The sequence below is a fragment of the Pipistrellus kuhlii genome, unplaced genomic scaffold (assembly GCF_014108245.1).
Source record: "Pipistrellus kuhlii isolate mPipKuh1 unplaced genomic scaffold, mPipKuh1.p scaffold_m20_p_5, whole genome shotgun sequence".
Lineage (NCBI taxonomy): Eukaryota > Metazoa > Chordata > Mammalia > Chiroptera > Vespertilionidae > Pipistrellus > Pipistrellus kuhlii.
Window position 1 is genome coordinate 3078628 of NW_023425551.1, and position 20085 is coordinate 3098712.

Genomic DNA, 20085 nt, shown 5'->3' on the forward strand with positions numbered 1-20085 from the left:
AACATTTGCATTTGAGATGGCCGGGGATGGCTTCTGTGTATCTACTCAAATTAGGTTTGGGCTGTGCCATGAAGTAACACTTGATGGGCAGGAAGGTGAAATGGGGCTCTCGGGAATGTATCTGCTCCGATGAAGGGTGGAGCATATGCTTGTAGTTAATTGCCAGGATGGAGGATAACTGTTTTCTCTTAAAGATTTTGCCTGGGAAAAATATGTATTCAAGAATTCATAACCATTACCACCCCCTCTCTTGTATATTCTGTGTGTGTGGGCCATTCCTCATTCTATTTATTTTTCAGTATATTTTTATTGATTTCAGAGAGGAAGGAAGAGAGAGACAGAAACATAACTGATGAGAGGGAATCATTGATTGGCTGTCTTCTGCCCACCCCACACTGGGGATCAAGCCCGAAACCAGGGCATGTGCCCTGACTGGGAATTGAACTGGTGACCTGGTTCACAGGTCGATGATCAACCACTGAGCCATGTCGGCCGGCCCAGTCCTCATTCTAAACATTTGTGGCTACTGTCGTATACACGGTGGTTAAGACCAGGGTTGGCTGCCTAAGTTTGGATTCTTTGTCATCTTTATAGATGTGTGATGTTGGCCAATATGTGTGCATCGTGTAGTCAACTAGCTTATTTTCAAATCTGGGGCCTTACTAGTACAAAACCTTCAGGGTTTGTGTTGTGGATGAAGTGAGAGAATTCTGGTGAGACATTTACCACAATACCTGTCAGTGCTTAATAAAACTCCAGCTATGGCTCAGTTGCATAGACTATGGGGATATCGTGGGTGAGAAAATTCACATTTCCAACGGAATCGTTTCAGATGAAACAAAGACACCCTGCCCTTTACAACTGGTAGTAAATTACAAGTTGGCGAGAAGAAAGGTCGAGAGACGATTGGGTGACATCCCCTTTGGGGAGTATGCTGATATCAAATGACTTTGAAAAGAGATGCCAGTTCCATCTCTTAAGCTTCAAGCTGCGGATGATTTCTTAAGCCTCTCTCCCTGGTTATGTCCCTAAGGTAGTGTTCGGGTTCCTGGCAGATGCTAGTGTGATCTGTAGAGTGAAGTCAAGAGGAAGGTTGTCACCAGCTCAGGCTCTTCAGAATTCACATTCCTTGCTTTATCACGATCAGTGATCCACGGCTTACTACATTTCCTGCCTCACACTGGCTGCTGATAACTGGTGAGGGTGGCTGTTGTCCTTGGGTGTGTCCACGGTGTAGTACATACTCCACTGACTAATGGTCCTCTGTCATCCTCTGGCCTGTAGCCCCACACGGAAGGCGCTCCTCCTCGCCAAGCCCAATTAAGGAAACCCGCCTGGTTTCTTCTCGGAGCCAAAAAGTTCTTTCGTAAGATCTGCTTCTGTGCGGACTGTGGGAATGGCTTTCAGCACCGGGATTATTTCTGTGCTTCGGTTACCAGAGTGGCTTCCCTCCGTTTCAAAATCTCGGAATGTCGCAAACTTCTCCAGGGACGTTTGGGTGACAGGTGCAGAGGGGAGGGAGAAGGGTCCCCGCAGGTTTGAGGAGGCACCTGCAGTGCTGTGACACCCGCTGTCAGTGCTCACGGTGGACCTGGGTTATGAGCATGCCCACACCTGCTGTTTGCTCTGGGAGGAGTAGGGAGTTAAAGCAAAAGCTTAAGGACTTGCCTGGTTTGCTTTTCTGTACGTGGAATAGACCATGGGGCACCTGGCACGGCTGACAGAGGTTTGGGGACGTTTGTGTACCTAAGTCCGTGTGTGCCTGCTTCCTGAACAGGATTGCAGCAATGACTGGTACAGAGAAGTTGCCTGAGAACGGGATAAATCGGTATTAGCCAAAGAACACCATTTCCCCCTTGAGAAACTTGCTTCTAGATCAGTGATGTTCAACCTTTCTCACCTCGTGGCACACGTAAACTCATTTCTAAAATTTTGTAGCACACCAAAAAAACGTAGGTTTTGTAGATCTGACAAACAGGCCTAATGTTGGCTCGTTCACACTGGATGGTTATTGTTGTGTTGCCTGTTGTCATTTTTTTTTTTTTTTTTTATCTGACAACCTAAGGGGGAAAGGTCAGTGCCCCTGACTAAATAGTCAGGTAGTGCTTTTATTTTATCTTCACCCAAAGGATATGTTTATTGATTTTAGAGAGAGAGAGAGAGAGAAACATGGATCATCTGCCTCTGGTATGTGCCCCGACCAGGAATGTGACCCTAAACTTAGGTATATGCCCTGATGAGGAATTGAACCAGCAACCTTTTGGTTCAATGGACGATGCTCCAGCTAACTGCGCCACCCGGCCAGGGTGCACGGCATGTTTTAAAAATTCCTGTGGCACAACCGTGTACTGTGACACACCGGTTGAAAATCGACTGTTCTAGATCAACTTCCAACTTAATGTATTTGCCTAATTGTTTTATGTTTACGCTTACCTTAAAAATATATATGTATTTGTAAGCTATCTATACCTTCCCCTCAACAATATTATAGCTTTAGAACTCTGTGTAGATCCGTAATGAATGGTTTAATGCACAGTGATTTTAGATGCCATTCATTTCCAAACTTGTCCACGGAACTTAAAAGCTGCAAAAATCCATGGAAACTTCCATAAAAGAGAGCTAATACCTAAGCTGACGGGCAGTTCTGTCTTCCGTGGAACCGGCCACGGAGCTTTCTAAGAAAGTGGGGCTGATGAGTCAAGCTGACCCCCCTGGAGGGCCTGGGACAGCCAGGCCAGGGGCAGCCGCCAGCCGTGGCCTGGGTGGCTGATGTACGGTCTGTTTGCAAGCCTGGGAGGGAGACCCTGGGTTTGCTCTCCGTGGCGTTGGCTGCTTACATTTGCAGCAGAGGCCTTTGCCTCCGTCATGATAACAGCAGTTTTTCATTTTCATATTTTCCCTCATTTTATTGGGGGGAAGGGAGAGGGGAAATCATGATAGGTTTGAGATCAGGGAGACCAGGAGGACTCTTACAGGGCAGAACTATTAGGACTAATCCTGGGTAGGTTTGTAACGGAAGATGGCCTGTGTATCAGGAAAAGGGGGGTGTTTCTGGTCCCCTCCTGGGACTGTGGTTCCAGCACTGTGAGTTCCATGAGTTTTTCCCTCAGAACTTTGAGGGTTGGTGAGAACCCTAGATCCCTGGTCTGCAAACCGCGGCTAACGCGCCACATGTGGCTCTTTGGCCCCTGGAGTGTGGCTCTTCCACAAAATACCACAGCCTGGGCGAGTCTATTTTGAAGAAGTGGCGTTAGAAGAAGTTGAAGTTTTAAAAATGTGGCTCTCCAAAGAAATTCCAATCGTTGTACTGTTGCCATTTGGCTCTGTTGACTAATGAGTTTGCCGACCACTGCCCTAGATCATCAAGTGCCAGTACGTGTGCTTTTGCATGAATAAATTGTTCCATTTTGTAACGAAACTGGCCCAGAGATCCTCATGGCTGAGACGTAGTGGCAGGAGCTAGACTGGAACTGAATTTGCCCGACTCCCAGTTCCAGATGATTCTATTTTCCCAACCTCGCCCTAACGGCCCCCACCCCCAAATCCTATGTAATTTACGGCCTTGTAAATTTACAGCAGGAGCCTGTGCTCTCCGATCCATAATCCTGTGAACTGTCCATGTACTGGACGTGGTGTCGGCTTTTGCGGTCTGGTGGTCAGGAGCTCTCAGGCTGGCAGGGAGATGCCAACATGAATTGGTACACGATGAGGTGTGGCACATCTATGAGGGACATATCTGCCGGTCCAGGAGGTGCTCAGAGGAGCACGGAATGCTGTGTGTGTGTGTGTGTGTGTGTGTGTGTGGTGTGTGTGTGTATGTGTGTGTGTGTGGCGTGTAGCTTAGCTTAGGGTCAGTTGTGTGAGGATGGTTTTAAAGGATCAAGAATGGGGTTGAGGGTGGGTTCTTTTGGGTGAAGAGATTTGATCACAGCCAGTGGCAGAGGTCCCTGGGTTGTATTCACACTGTCCACCCTCCTCCCCAGCCTTCCTCGGATGGGAAGAGGCTCCGAAAGTTCACCCGCAATCCTCTCTTTTCTCGCTGGGCTGCTTGTGAGAAGCCTGTGACCGTGAGGGCTGGTGTCGGGATGAGTGTGTGTGTCAGGGGCCGGAGGCTCCGGGGCCGAGATGGGATCGGGGAATCGTGCTTTGCCTGGAGCTCAGACATCTAGAGGCAGAGAGAGATCCTGTCTGGAGCCCTCCTGCCCCCTCTGGAGGCTGTTGGGGTGAAGGTGTGGATGCAGGTTTGCAGGTTGGGCTTCCGGAACCAGACAGAACTTCCCTCCAGTGTTCTCGGCCTTGGAGGAAGCAGATAAGCCGCGGTAGGAAGCAGCTGCCTCTCACGTGGCCGGCACAATGCAGCCTCACGGAGCAGCTTGCTCATCTCAGGAAGATGAATGGGAAGTCCTCGCTGATCCAGCCTGTGGGGGCCCGGAGTGCGGTTTGCTCTCATGTGTTTACCCCTTTCTCCATGGCCTTTCTGCTGCCTGCCGACGTTACTGTTATTTGTTCAGTAATACAGAATTTACTTTTAAAAATATTGAACCATTATGAACTCTACATAGTTAAAAAAATATCTAATTTCCCCCCTCCCTGGTGGACCCTGCCCGTTTCTCAGAGTTGGGTGTGAGCACCTAATAGAACCCTTTCTGGGCATTTGCATAAATGTTTATACATATTCACGTTTAATTATTTCCATGTATATAAATAGATTCAGGCATAGTTTGAACCTGATCCATACATATACATACATATACATACATACATACACACACACACACACACACACACACACATATATATATATATTTTTTTTTTACATTTAATGCCATCTTAAAGATCTTTCCACCTCCATTTAGTTAAACCTGGAACATTTTAGAAGTGACTTTTAGACAATCAAACTTCATGGACTTTACCAGTAATTTAGGAGTGGTTGGATGAATCCCAGCACCTCTAAGAACAGGAACGGGTCCCGGCCCCCTCCTTTCTCCCTGCCCACTGAGCGCAGACGGAGGCTGCTTTGTGGGGGGCTGGCGGGCCCCCGGCAGAACACCTCGGGCCAGCCTGACGAGAGGGGACTGACTGATGGCTTGCTCCGGGAGTTTATGACTCAGCTCTGCTTCGACAGATAGCTAGCCTTTTCTTATGCCAGGATCGTATCAGTGAGAGGGGATCGGCCCCAAGGACAATGGTGAGAACTCTGACCGCGAAATAGGCAGGATGCGGGACGTGTATCTCTCTCCAAAGCTTGCTTCCCAGTTTTGCAAAGCCCAGGAGAGGTGGATCAGTTTTTGACCCAAAGGAGTTTTTATGCTGGGAAGTGGGACCCAGCCTTGATAAGGGAAACCCTTTGGAAGAGGAAACGGTCAGGCCAGTGCCTTGATGGCATCTGTGGCTGCTGACACCATGGGAAGCATTTGATGGCCACTTGGCACAATTGCCTTGGACATTTGAGTTTGCCAGACCCCGTAGCCCATGGGCATAGGGGCGGCTCCCTGAAGGGCAATAGCAGTTGTCCCAGGAGCAGAGGTGGCTGCTGGAATGCTGTCATCCTGACCCCAGTGCTGCTTGTTTAGACAAAGGGGGAAGCGCCTTCCCGGCTGGACAATTTGCCAGCCACCTGCCGCCATTCTTTTTCCTCAGCGCTCTCAAAGTCGCCACAGCCTGGTCTTCATTCACTTTTAAAAGTAACACAGGATGGCTCAGTGGGTGAGCGTCGACCTCTGAACCAGGAGGTCACACTTTGATTCCTGGACAGGGCACAGGCCTGGGTTACAGACTCCATCCCCCAGTGTGGGCCGTGCAGGAGGCAGCTGATCAATGACTCTTCCTCATTGATGTTTCTCTCTCTCTCTCTCTCTCTGAAGTCAATATCCCTTCCTCTCTGAAATCAATAAAAATACATTTTTAAAAAACGCAGGCATGCATACAATTATAAAAGCTTAAAAATACTGTAATCATGAAAGACACTTGGCAAAATGGGCTAGTTTTCCTAATCTCCATTCTTAAAGGCAACGCATTTCTCATATGTCAACTAGGGGCCCAGTGTACAATGAATTTGTGTGCCTTGAAAGGAACTGTGGGTCGCCAGGCTGCGGTAGGCACAGGGGCGGGTCTTGGCCCAAACTCTGTGCCCCTGCCCGGCCCCTCCTGCTGCGGCCCCAGTCCCCTGTCTGCTGGCAGCCAGAAGCTTGTGCGAGCAGTGACTGCTGGCCCTGCTCGCACCCGCTGAAAGCACAGAGCAATTGGGGCCTGCATTGGCAGCGGGTGCGAGTGGCGGCTGCTGCCCTGATCACCCCCCAGGATCAGGGAAGGTGAAGAAGCCCTCAGGGGCAAGCCTTCTGGCGCCGAGCGATTGCACCTGGTGCCGGGGACCAACAGCGGGTATGAGTGGTGGCTCCAGGCTGGCTGTGGGTGTGAGCAGGGCTGGTGCTGGCAGCAGGTACAAGCTCCGGGCAGGACCATGCGCATGGGAGCAAAGAATTTTCAGTGACCACCAGAGGCTCACTCTGATGACAGTTGGCCTTGGTCTGGTGCCCCTGACCACCTGTTCCACCATCCTGCCACTGCCAACGCCTGCTACATTCTGCACACACTCCCTGGTGGTCAGCGCATGCCATAGCGACTGGTTGCTTGGTTGTTCCGGTTGTTCCACCGTTCGGTCTATTTGCATATTAGCCTTTTATTATGCAGGACTTCCAGCTGCTGCCTTAAAGAGGGACATTCCAGAGGGCAAGTGGATGTTCTTGGTCAGTTACTTATATTGGAATTAACTCTTACCAATTAAGCATTAGAAGGACCTTCACATTTTGTGAGGATGTGGGCCTATGTCACGGCCTTCTGAAGAAATCACCCTCTCTAGACAGGATGGCACCTTCTCAGTTCATCGCTGTAACCTAGGACTTTGGGGGACTTGAAGAAATTAGAACATGGTGTCTCTTCTGTGGGATGGAAATTGCTAGTTGTAGTTCAGTTGTGCCACCTCTTAGACAGTGGATGACAGGGACGTGCCCACCCAATGGTGAGCATGGGCTTACATCTGCATCTGTTCAGTCTGATCACACAGAGGACAAATGGGGGAGAAGCTGTTTCCCATCTCCATCCTGCTCTTGGGGGAACCCCCCCCCCCCATACGCACAGTCAGAGGCTTGGCTTTCCCGGGGAGATCACCCTCCAGGACCGGAGCGGCTCCTGCAGTCGAGGGGAGGCAGAGCCGCTGGGAGAAAAGCCTCACCCCCGTGTTTACTGGCGCCGTGACCTTGAGCACAGCGGTTCAGAGCCCCATCTGCAAAACGGGGCAACTAAGGCGTCCTCTGGTGCTTGTGAGGGAGATGGAGACACGGAGGGAAGGCCCGGGAAACGTACTTGTGATTGTTCTCTCTTCCCTTTTGTGCCCTTTGCCATGAGGTGAGATGGGCCTAGCCCTAGACGTTCCGGTGCTCGGTGCTCAGCATTGTTCATCAGGGGCAACTTTCTGAGGCTGACAGTCAACAAAGAGAACGTTTCCTTCTCCCCAAATTATTTCCCTCCCGGAGCTGCAGCCATGCTGTGATGTCGTTGTCCCCCACAGCCCTCATCCCCCCCATACCCCCCCTCCCCCCATCACTGCCCTGCATGAAACCAGAGCTGGGGTGGGGGGCAGGCACTAGACAGTTACAGTAAGTTACGAGTCCAAAGTCTCAAATTACTTTGGCCCAAGTCTGACACTTGAAAGCCGCCTCCAGGTGCTTCCTCTTGGACCAAAGAACGTGGAATCCCACGGGGAAGGACGCGTCCTTTTCTCAAAGGCCGTTTGGAAATCCGGGAACGCCGGGCGTCCATCTCCGAGCTGCACGGAGCACACTCTCCCCGGTTTTCTCCGGGGCTCGATCTGGGCGGTAATCATTGTCAGCCCTGCTTTGACTCATGCATTCCTCGCGGCTGCAGTCAGACGTGTGTTTATGTGAAATATGGAAACCATTTCCCCCTCCCCTCCCCTTTGTGCTGGCGTTGGGATGGAGCCGCTGAAGTTCGCCTTTGTTGTTGTGGAAGGTCCGCTTTGGGGCTGGAGGGGGGCCAGCCAGTGGCCCGGGCTGGTCCCCCGGGTCCTTGCTGCCGTCCCCGCAGCTGAAGCCTGACTGTGAGTCCAGCATCCTGATTGTGAGTCCAGCACCCCAACTGTGAGTCCAGCACCCCGACTGTGAACCCAGCACCCCGACTGTGAACCCAGCACCCCCACCCTGCGCCCGGGGGCCCTCCCCTCTGGAACTTGGAGTTGCCAACATTGAAAACAAGATGGAAATCAAACCACAGGGAGGAATGGGCACCAGAGAAAGGATTTCTTTTTTTGTTTTTTTTTTGTTTATTTTTTTTATTTCTTATAAAATATATTTTTTTATTTTTTACAGAGAGGAAGGGAGAGGGATAGAGTTAGAAACATTGATGAGAGAGAAACATTGATCAGCTGCCTCCTGCACCACCACCCCCCTCCCACTGGGGATGTGCCCACAACCAAGGTACATGCCCTTGACAGGAATCGAACCTGGGACCCTTCAGTCGGCAGGCCGACGCTCTATCCACTGAGCCACACTGGTTTCGGCAGGAGGAAGGATTCCTTACCCTGCATGTGTCTCGTTTATCAGAGCCGGATGTCTTGTGTCCTGGTCTGGCTTAAAGCATTATTTTTCTTCTCTTCACCTGCTCTTCCGCTGGGGTCCCAAGAGGCTGGGGAAGGTATAGGCTGCATTTTCAAGGTCCAGAATTCAGAGGGAAAAAAAAGCTGGACCAGAGTGTGTGATCTTCCCCCGCTGAGACCATGTATCCTCCCGAAAAGGAACGTTTTGGGAAAACGATCCCCGGCCCTGAAAGAGACCAGAAGGCGCGGGCATTGGTCCCGCCCAGAGCAGCCCTCGGAGCCCTTTGCAGCATCGTGTTTTCCCAACCGCGGGGTGATAGCCGCTTCATGGGCCGTGGCGCATGGCCAGGGGCCAAGGTCATTCCATAGGGGAAGAAACTCAGAAAAACTTTTCAGACAAGCAGCTTTCAGGGAAAGGAAAAAGCAGAAGTCAGCTTTGCAAAGAGTTTAAATAAAAGGGCATCTGTGAGTTTATGCTTCCTTCGTGGGCAGAGCTCAGAGACCCCTAAAAGAGGACATGCACTGTAGTCACTCCTTCCTCGTCCCTCAGGGGGCGGCTGTGTGGAGGGGCTTGGAAGCAGCTCCGGTTTGCTCAGGAGCAGAGACAGGAATCAAAATACTGGTCCAGGGTGCAGGGCGGGAGCCCGCTGGGTGGAGGTGGCGTGGCCGACGCCCAGGAGGCCTCCTCGGAGGAGAAGCTTCAGGTGAGTCTGGAGGAGCACAAGGCCTCTGCCAGATCAGATAGGAGCGGGAGCCTGCAGAGGCTTGCAAGCGGGAAGCGGTGAGGTGTGTTGGGAGAAAGAATCCTAACGCAGAGAGGCTGCAGCTGTAGGTGCAAGAGGGAGAAAGAGGGGTGTGGAAGCAGGCCAGGAGCCTCGCCCCCCCCCCCCCCCCGGGAGGCCTTGGCATGTCCTGTGGTCATGCCGGTGCCTTGAGGACTTGGCCCCGCTCACTGGCGAGGCCCTCCTCTGATAAGGTGATACTTGATCAACTCCTTTCCCTGCTTTCCCCTTCTTCCTGGCACCGAGCCCTGAGCTGTGGCCGGGTAGGGCTGGTGTGTTTGCTGCTGGGGTCCAGTCCCTGGGATGGAAGCCCCACCAGAGCACGGACTTCCTTCCGGTCTGAACAGTACCCAGTGCCTTCAGGTGCCAGCCGCTGAGTGTTGGACCCCATCCTCTGAATGTTGGAGAGGCATTTGAGGGATCAGTGGGTCGCATGAGCCTATCTGGGTGCCAGGAAGAGTAGAATGAATGACGCATCAAGCCAATGCCACGTATTTTGGGAGGGAGCTCCTTGCACATGGAGGGCCCGGGAGCAAGCATGTCAGAGGTTCTGCTCCCCGGGCCACCTTGGATGGCCCCAAGCTTTGCCCACCTGGTTGATTATCAATAGCTGGCATCAGTCTCATTTTACTGGAGATGTTTTTAAAACTCGACTCAAAATTGTAGAGGAGTTTTGAGACTTGTTTTTCCTATTCTGCAAAGCCAGTAGCTGCCCAAGGATTCCAACAGAGGTCATGATGTCATCATGTTCCATAGTCGCGCGAAGTATGACGATGTTTTGGTCAACAGCAGGCCACATCTACTATGGCGGTCCCTCGAGATTATAACGGAGCTGGAAAATTCCTATAGTCTAGTGACATCGCCATTGCAGTGTTCTAGTGCAAGGCATTCCTCACGTGTGCGTGGTGATGCTGCGGTAAACAGACCTGTAGCTGCTACCTGGCAGCATAGCACAGACAACTATTCACAGAACGCAATACTTGGTAATGGTAATACATGACTATGTTACAGGTTTGTGTATTTACTCTACTGTATGTTTCATCATTATTTTGGAGTGCACTCTTTATACTTATATATAAAAAAGAGTTTCCAGCCGAAACCAGTTTGGCTCAATGGATAGAGTGTCGGCTTGGGGACTGAAAGGTCCCGGGGTCGATTCCGGTCAAGGGCATGTACCTTGGTTGCGGGCATATCCCCAATAGGGGGTGTGCAAGAGGCAGCTGATCGATGACTCTCTTTCATTGATATTTCTAACTATCTCTCTCCCTTCCTCTCTGTACAAAATCAATAAAATATATTTTTAAAAAAATAAAAAAAAAAATAAAAAAAAGTTTCCTGTAAAAGTGCTATACCAGTAGCAACCTCATAGAACTCATGTTTACTGTGTCTCTTGGAAGAAGCATGTTTTCTTGTGCCTGATTCCATCTCATGTCATTTTCCACAGTGATATGGTCTATGGGCTGTCCCATTCAGCCTACGTTTACCATCTAGGTTTGTGTGAAGGCACTCAGTGATTTTTCACACAAGAATAAATTGCCTCATGATGAATTTCTTGAACTACATTCCTGTGAAGTGGCACATGATTGTGATCATTTTTTTCCATTTATTGATAATTCAATGATAGAAAGATTTGATCTCAATGTAATGATCTTCCTTTGAAGTGCATTGAATATGCTGATAACAAAATGAGTTCCTTGTGTTAAAAATGGGTTTTAATGGACTTTATGATAGCCGATCTCTCATACCTGTTTGTGTCTTGCAGTTAGGTTGTCTGTAAAGTGAGAAAAGATAAGAAAGTGCACATTGTGCAGATTTTCAGAGATAACTGCTGTGATTTACCAGCCTGTTGACTGGGCTTGGAGGAGTTCCACGTGCATGAATGTTCCTGATAACTAACTGAACGTTATCACTTTAAGACCTGGGTATTTCTTATTTTCCACTTGTTTTGGCTAGAAACCTTTCTAAAACCAATGATTTACTTTCTTGTGTTCAGACACAGAGTGCATCCAGCATTCCATGAATTCTGCGTAATTACTGAAGCGTTTGTTTACCGCACGAATAATGTAGTGACACTTGTGACTGTCTTGGTGAGCGACTCTGGAATGCCATCTTTTCAACTGCCCCCGGTTTTTAGGGAGCAGATGCCCCTGCCAGCACACCGCGTGTGCCTCTCTTGAATGGACTCAACTTGTCTCTTAGAAGGTTGGAAAACAGGATCACTCACTCACTTTCTAAAATGAGATTAAGTAGCTTTGGGTGAGGCCCTGTGTGAGAAGTCCTGGGTGAGTCCTGGGAATGTACTTATCATCTAGGCTTAGCAGTTCAAAGAACAAAGGACTCATATTTTTCAATTCTTCCTAACATTAAACCGCCCATACCTGAACAGAATTTTACTGTTATTTCTAGTGGCTATGCTGCTGGATTTGCAGAATGAAAAAAAAATCCCCAGGCCTTTTACCCTGCTTGTCTAGAGGGCTCCTGGCTTACCCTTGGTTTCCAAGGTGTGTGAGGTGAGGTGGCTGGAGCTGTTACTATACTAAAGGTTTGTTTTTTTATCTTCAATAACAATGATAACTTATTGGGCATCTACTAAGTGTAAGGCAATTGTGAGCAATGTGGGGAAATGACTTCTTCCTAGAAATTCAAATTCTAGTTTGGAAGAGGAAGGGATGGAAGAGAATCAGTTAAAGGTTGACCTTGAACGGAGGAGGGGACAGCTTCCGAGATAACTCAGACCGAGCTGACGGGAAGAAGCCCCAGGGGAAGTACAGCCGTGGGATGGGCCCTGTTTGTCAGAAGTGTTGCACATGGTGTCCAGGTTAGCGTACCTGAGTTCAAGACTGTCTGTACACGCCAGGTGGGTGGGGTGGACAGCAGCACCTACAAGAGGTGAGCCCGGTGATCGCTTCCACGTGGGGAGGGGGCGGTTCACGGAGAGGGGAGGATTAGTGGTGGATCTTGACTGAGGAGTACAATCGCTGTGTTTCAGAAAGTGAGGGAGGGCTGGCCAAGAGGAGCAGAATGCCCAGGCTGGGAGGAGGAAAGGGGCCAGCTGTGTGTTGCAACTCCGATTTGTTCTGTTCTCAAGAGAGCTTGTTCACTCTCCGGCTTCTCTCTCTGAGCCTCCGGATGGAAAGACAATGGGTTCTGGGCTTGGATGAACTTGGAGCTCAAGACCAGTTCTACCACTTTCCAGGGGTGTCATCTTCAGCAATTTTTCTGAGTCCTTCTGACATCTGCTCCCTCATAAAGGCAGGGAGATAATCAGACTGATCTTGTTGACTCTTTAGAAAGGTAAATGAGACTTGCATTTGACCAAGTATTAGAGACACCTAGACCATGCTCAGTAGATGGTATAATTTTCTTGGACCAGCCCTTACTCAGAGCCTTGTCTGGAGCCTCTTGGTGCCCACAGGCTGTGCCCACTTACTGACTCACTGACAGTCAGCGCAGCAGGTGCAGGAGGAAATGCATTACCTCATCTTCTTTCTACACTTCTCCCCCTTTTCAGATCTGTGCGCCCTCTTATGCTGCCATTTTCAGTCTGGGTAGAGTTTGAATTCTTACAGTTAACCTAGTTCAAACTCTTGGGTCCATCTTTGGTTAATTTTTGCCTTTTGTATGCTTTCTCTAGTCTGTCATCTGATCCTGTCCATTTTCCTCTTGTGATGCCCTCATTCCCATGTGCGCTGGGCTCCCATCACTTCAATTGCTCAGAGGCTTGTCTGAGGGAGTCTCTGACTTTATCCAGCCTCTGGCCATCTAGCACATTCTTCAGATAATTTGATTTGGCCACTCCTGTTCCATCTAACCTTGTTTTTCATTAGTTCTGCATATGATAGCATGTAATATTTACGTGTGCTTTTTGTGTGCCAGGTATGCGTTAAGGCTTTTATTTATGTTCACCCAGATTTCTTTATAATAGCCCCATCGGGTACTGTTATCCTTGCCATTTTGTAGTGGAGGAAACCAAGTCACGGGGGAATTAATGATTGTCCAAGGTTGAATAACTAGTCGCTGTGTGAATGCAGGTGACCTGGCTCCAGACCCTACATTCTTTCTTAAAAAAATACATATTTTATTGGTTTTTACAGAGGGGAAGGGAGAAGGACAGAGAGCTAGAAACAATGATGAGAGAGAAACACTAATCAGCTGCCTCCTACACACCTCCTTCTGGGGATGTGCCCACAACCAAGGCACATGCCCTGGACCGGAATCGAACCTGGGACCCTTCAGTCTTCAGGCCGACACGCCATCCACTGAGCCAAACCAGATAGAGCCAGACCCTAAATTCTTAAGACCTGCTTTGTTTTCCTTCTCTTTGACCCATATAGACTCCTAGACAGCAGGGGGCTCAGTCATTCCCCTCTGCTCACCACACCCCATGCACCTTCTTAATACACAATAGGCACTTACTAAATGCATGCACCGCCTAATTTCCTCCTTCCTCCTCTGAGACCTGGTTCAGCTGCTCTCTCCCAGCACCATGGTGAGAGATGGAGGCAGGGGAAGTGCTCTCCTACAACCTCATACAGTTTGGGGTTCAGACCTCAGACACGTACCAGTGATCTGATCTTTGTCAGGCCGTGTTTCTTGAGCCACTGTCTAAAATGGGGATATGGGAATGCTGCCTCAGAGAGTTCATAGGAAGTGTGTCAGATGCTTTGATTCTGTTTCTAGCGTGTGGGAAATGGTCAATAAGCATTAGCCTCTACAAGTAGTTGTATTATAATGCCCTCCCCTCCCACTTTCAGCTAACTTTTGTGTGTTCTTTTAGGCCTATTCCAACTCCTGTGTTCTCTATGTTTCTTGTGTAACTTCTTCAACTTATCGATACCAAGAACTGGATACTTGTTCCTGTTTGACAAGGTATTAGTTGTGTGACTTTGAGCCACTCACTAAATTTTGCAAGTCTAAGTTGGATCATGGTGGTAACAAGGGTTTTTGTGGATTAAATAAGGATTATGTGGCTGATTCTAAGCACTCAGCAAGTTTCATTTACTTGCCTTTTTCCCTTCCTTGTCACCAACTCCTTCTCCACTGACCAGCAGAAACTTCATAGCAGCTCATCGATAGACTCCAGAATCTAGCTTAGTTGTTTGGAAATTACATGGAAGCAAGGGGGGCTTCTGCGGCGTGGGAGGGACTGAACTGTGGTCCATCAGCAGGAAGCTCATGAAGTTGAAGAGCTCCTGCCTGTGTCCTTTTGCCTTTTTGAAAGGGATTCAGTGTAATACATTTCAAATAGGCAAGTGTAATCCTTACAATGAATAACAACTTTGACGTCCTTTGAATTCATTCATTCAACAAAGAACTCTTGGGTAGCTACTCTGTGCCAAGAACGGTCCTAGATATTGAGGGTATGATGATAGACAAAACCAACCTGGTTCTGGTTTCCGTGGAGCTTGTCAATCAATGTTGGTGAGACAGACACCAGCCATGCAAAAGCTATAATAATAAAAGCGTAATATGCTAATTAGACTGGATAGCCGAATGACCTTCCGGACGTCCTTCTGGACAATCTTCCAGATGAAGCTGGGCCTATGAGGGCCGAGGCAAGCCGCCTTGACGGTGGGGGCTGATCCCTTTGCAGAAATTTCGTGCATTGGGCCTCTCATTAATTTATAAAGTGAGATGTGTTATGAAGAGAAAGCAAAGGTGTCGTGATTCATAATAAGCAAGATTTAGTGTTGAGAGCCAGGGAGGTATTCCCATTGGAAGGGATGTTTGAGCTGAGGGCTCAGTTGGAAAGTCCAACCAAGGAGTCAGTGGGATATCTTTAAATGTAACACTCACTCTTTTTTCTTTAATGCATGATGCTATTTAGTATTTTACTAAGCTTGAATGATGACAGATGATAATTAGTCTTCGAATCTGGAGGTGCCCAATTATGCTGTCCCTGAATGTTTTTTTATCTAACTTGTGTGTGCGTCAGGCTGGGGGAGGGAGGCTGAAAGAATGTGATCACAATCAGGCATTGTGCTTTTATTACACTCGGGGCCAGTGCTGTCAGTCAAGCCCACTTTGTCGCGTTGTAGGTCGCGTTGTCTGGGCTTGCCTACCAATGGCAGGTGCTCTTTATTTTCATCTGTATCGTGTGTATTTGCTCTGAAAGTTGTTTTTGTTGAAACTTGAAGAGCCAGGTGCTTGCAGCGAGAGCATGGTCAGACTTACCGGAAATGTGAACACAAAGAAGGGACACCTCTCAGCCAAGTGTAACGGGCTACCCAAATATGACAGTTGTTTGGGGCATTGTTCTGTCAAACCCCCCCCCCCCCCGCCCCCAGTAAAATTATCACCACAGAACGCATTTTTTTTTTCTTCAGGAAATATGAAAGGTATTTCTTGAAATGTTACAGCCATCTTCCAAGTTGAGGAGCCTGTGATAGTCCTAGAGATGATCTTAGATTGTCTGACTAGGCCAAAGGAAGACTGCAGCTAGCATTTCTTCAACACCTGTCACTTGCAATTTCCCTTTTATAATAACATGAAGAAGCAGGACCTGGGAGACAATTATAGCCAGCTAATTATTTTTTCTTAATCATATTTATGTGTGTGGTACTTTCTATTTATGGCAAGTGATGCCAATTTATAACAGTGATTTAAAGGCTAAAAATGATGTTTAAATAATAATTTTTTTAAAAAAGTACGTAGCCCAACCAGTATGGCTCAGCGGTTGAGCATCAACACAGGAACCAAGAGGTCGCTGGTTTGATTCTTGGTTAGGGCACATGCCTGGGTTGTGTGCTTGATTCCCAGTAGGGGTCATGCGAGAGGCAGCATATTGATGATATTCCTCTCTCATTGATGGTTCTATCTCTCTATTCTTCTTCCTCCCCCCACTTCTAAAAAATCAATAAACACATTAAAAAAAGAAACAACTAAATACATAATAGTAGAAATGACACTGAAGTTTGGCAAAATCAGAAAGTTGGTTCTTGAATGACTGAAGATTGGGAATACTGCCTTGGTGTAATCTGGATTTTTCCCCCTGCTCTCTGGCATTTGGTTTCTATTTCTAAGGGCTTATTTTAAATTTGGATGTTAAAATCTGATGACACCATAAAGTATTACTTCATACCCACTAGTATGGCTCTAATAAAAAAGATATATAATAACAAGTGTTGGTGAAGATATGAAGAAATTGAAACCCTCATAAATTGTTAGTAGGAATGAAAAATGGTGCAGTCCCTTTGGGATATAGTTTGGCAAATCCTCAAAAAGTTAAACATAGAGTTTCCATATGACTCAATTATTCTACTTCTAGGTAGGTATATATATTTGAGAGAATTGAAAACATATGTTCCCATAAAAATCAATACAAGAATGCTCATAGCATCATTATTTATAATAGCCAAAAGTAGAAACAACCTAAGTGTCTATCAGCTGATGAATGGATTAAACATTATGGTATAGCCATACAATGGGACAGCCATAAAAAAGGAATGAAGTATTGAACATGCTAAAATATGGATACACTGAAGAGATGGTGCTAAGTGAAATAAGCCAGACTTGAAGGCTCCATGCAAAAATGCCCATTATAGGCAAACCCATTGAGCTAGAAAGAAGGTTAATGATTCCAGAGCTTGGGTGGAAGAGGGAATGGAGAGTGTCTGCTAATGGGTAAGGGTTTCTTTTTGGGATGATGGAAATAGTTTCCAATTAGAGAGTGGTCACACAACACTGAATATATGAAAAATCCCGGAATTGTGCACTTAAAAGGGTGAATTTTATGGGATGTGAAAATTTTTTTATTTTTAATATAAAAATCAGGTAGCATAAAAATGTGTGACTGGTCATAGAAGCCTTTATGCTGTCACCATTGCCAGTGGGATGGGGCTCCTGCCATTACGTGGTCCACTGGTGCCCATGTGGCCTTAGAGCCAGAATTCTAACATAGACTTACATGAGTGGGTTATACCCTGCTGTGCGATGCATAGCATTCTGTTTTTATCTTCACTGTAGTCCTCTAAGATACGTGGGTTATTCATATATAATAGAGGAGGTCAGTACTTAAGGAAATTGAATGGTAAAGTAGGAACTTGAACCTGGGTCTTTACATTATACTTTCTACTATAATTTGTAAACAAATTGTCCCACACTTGAGCAGTAGCTGGCAAAAGTAGTTGCAAAATGTGGCGAAAGATGAGAATGTTTACACTTGCAAGATCAACTCACTTATTTGTATTCTAATTCACCCTTTCCTTCATGCTACTTATAAATATATTGACTCAAGATGTCTTTAATAACAATATCAGAGTACTTCATAAGTTGCAAAGCACTCTTAAGCAAAATACTTTTTATTATTTTAGTTTGAAGCTAAGGAAAGTGAGGTGTCAACGTAAGTAGCTGTCCTAGACACACAGGAGGTTAAGAAATCAAGCTGGGTTTTGAGTCAAGTTGTCTGACACCACACCCATTGTATTTTCTGGTTGTTTTGGAGTGTGTGGATCCATTCCTTCTTCATTAATTCAACAGTTACTTTCTGAATGTCTATTATGAGCAAGAGTCTATGCACGGAGCTGGAGACATGTAGACAAAGACACTCACTTAAGGGCAGTTTAGAGGGAGGAGACAAACAGAAGACTGTTAGCCTCATGAGCATGGTAATTTCAAGTAGTGGTGCTTTAAGAAGAAAATAAAAAGTTCGTATGACAGAAGTGATTTTGATGCATATGGGAAAGAAGAAGGTTCCTGGTGGCTGACTGGGCTCCAGTGTAAGAACAGAGCCTACCAGCTGTTTTCAAATGGGCCTCTCGTGCAAGCTGCATTTCAGAGAGCAACCTGCACTAAAGTGCCTGCCAGCTGAGCCAGTCCCTTCTTGGGAAGGAGTTTCTGGAATTGTATTTCAACCAATAGGACTGAGACTTTCCCTGTCCAATCAGAGCTGTACGGCTATATTCCCATTAGCACCTTTACAACCAATCCGAGTGGCTCCATTCAAACCAATCAGGACATGGCTTTGGGACTGACTAATCAAAATGGGAGGGTTAGGAATCCACATATGCAAGAGAACGGGCCAATTAGGGACCAGGAGCGGAAATATTGTGTGTGTGTGTGTGTGTGTGTGTGTGTGTGTGTGTGTGTGTAAGTCAGCTGTCCTCTGGCACTTTCCACTGAAGGCTGAAGACTGCATTTCCCCAGCTGCAGCTGAAACATGGAAGACTTCTTGCAGAGCTGGGGCCTTGTCTGAGAGCCACCTCCTACCTTCGCTGTCCCCCAGCCCTGCTGTTTGACACTTGAGCTGTACTACTATGGAGCAGTTCCATGGCTGTGCTGTTCTCATAGACATGCTGTGTCACTGCTGAGCTGATTGTTCGGAATAGTTTCCTTCTTCACCGCACCCAAACGGGGGATTTCTGTTAGTGCTGAGTTCGTGACAACAATCATCGGTAGGCACGTAGATGGACTTTTTTTAGATTGAATGGCCAGGGAGTGTTTCTCTGAGAGGTGGTATTTCAGTTGAGACAATAAGCACCTAAGAAAGTCAGCCAGGCAAAGTTCTGGCTGAAGACTGTTCTAGAGAGATGAACATTTAGTATAGTGCATATCCTCAGCATTTCCTGTGTTTCTTAACTAATTTTTGAGACTTGAATTTAAACCATTTTCTAGTCTTCTGTATACTCATGCCATTCTCTACTTTTTTTGGTGGAATGTATATATACTGTAAATAAATAATATAAAAATAAATTTCAAATGAAATGGCTGCTTTTTAATAGAAAAATATCATCCCAGGTGTGTGATGTTCTATCAGGCATACGACTCATGCGAAATCCCCTCTTAGGAATATGAGCCATGGTTTTTGCTTGGATGACTAAAGGGATGTAGTGAAGCTCATGAGAAGAGAATGTCATTCTGTCAGTGGGCCCGCATCAGGACCACCTACTGACCATACTTTTCTTTTCTTTTTTTTCTTTTTTTAAAATATATTTTATTGATTTTTTACAGAGAGGAAGGGAGAGAGATAGAGAGCTAGAAACGTCGACGAGAGAGAAACATCGACCAGCTGCCCCCTGCACACCTCCCACCGGGGATGTGCCCGCAACCAAGGTACATGCCCTTGACCGGAATCGAACCCGGGACCTCTCAGTCCGCAGACCGACGCTCTACCACTGAGCCAAACCAGTTTTGGCCTGACCATAGTTTTCATGGGACTCCCCGAAAGAGTTCATAGGTCCCCCTCCCACAAGTGCTGGAGGGTAGTGTCTTGTTGATGCTAAATATGTATATATCTCGAAGCTGACTCAGATGGAAATAAACCTTTGTTCTGGGGAAATCTCATTTTTTTTAGAACTCCCAAGCAGAAAGCTTTTGTTTGGTTGGTGTTGCCATGCCTCTCTAAAACAAGAAACAGGGAAGTGAGAGGATGGAGGTGGTTGGAGTGAAATATCCTTGAGTTTTGGGTGGTGGTGGTGGTGGTGGTGGTGAGGGTGGGGTGGGACGTTCATGGAAAAGGTCTCGGTGCCTGTTGTTTCGCCTAAGGACTGGTCTTGGTAATGATTGTCCAGGCCCTTTGAGCTCTCAGTGGAAGCAGAGGAGCCCTCTAACCTGCATTTACTCTCCAAGCTTCACCTCCCTCCTTGCTGTCCTGCACCTGCTTCCCACCCCGTTCTCTTTGGTTCACTCCTTTTCATGGAGCAGCACTCCAGACTTTCTAACCCTCTGTGAAAGAAACAATGAAAAAAATGGAGG

General features: G+C 47.3%; 1 protein-coding gene across 6 annotated transcripts in view; it reads left to right on the forward strand.

The window, feature by feature from the left end:
- CNKSR3 (CNKSR family member 3) overlaps window positions 1-20085 on the forward strand; it is a 71940-nt gene that overhangs the window by 15711 nt on the left and 36144 nt on the right. The window contains exon 2 of one of the 6 annotated variants that reach the window (XM_045573032.1): window positions 10103-10404. The exons of 4 other annotated variants lie outside the window; for them this stretch is intronic. In XM_045573032.1, coding sequence (XP_045428988.1) covers window positions 10380-10404 — 25 coding nt within the window. In that variant the 5' untranslated portion in view covers window positions 10103-10379. Of the gene's footprint in view, window positions 1-10102; window positions 10405-15731; window positions 15968-20085 lie in introns of all 6 variants that reach the window. One more of the 6 variants, XM_045573033.1, reaches the window with a different exon arrangement.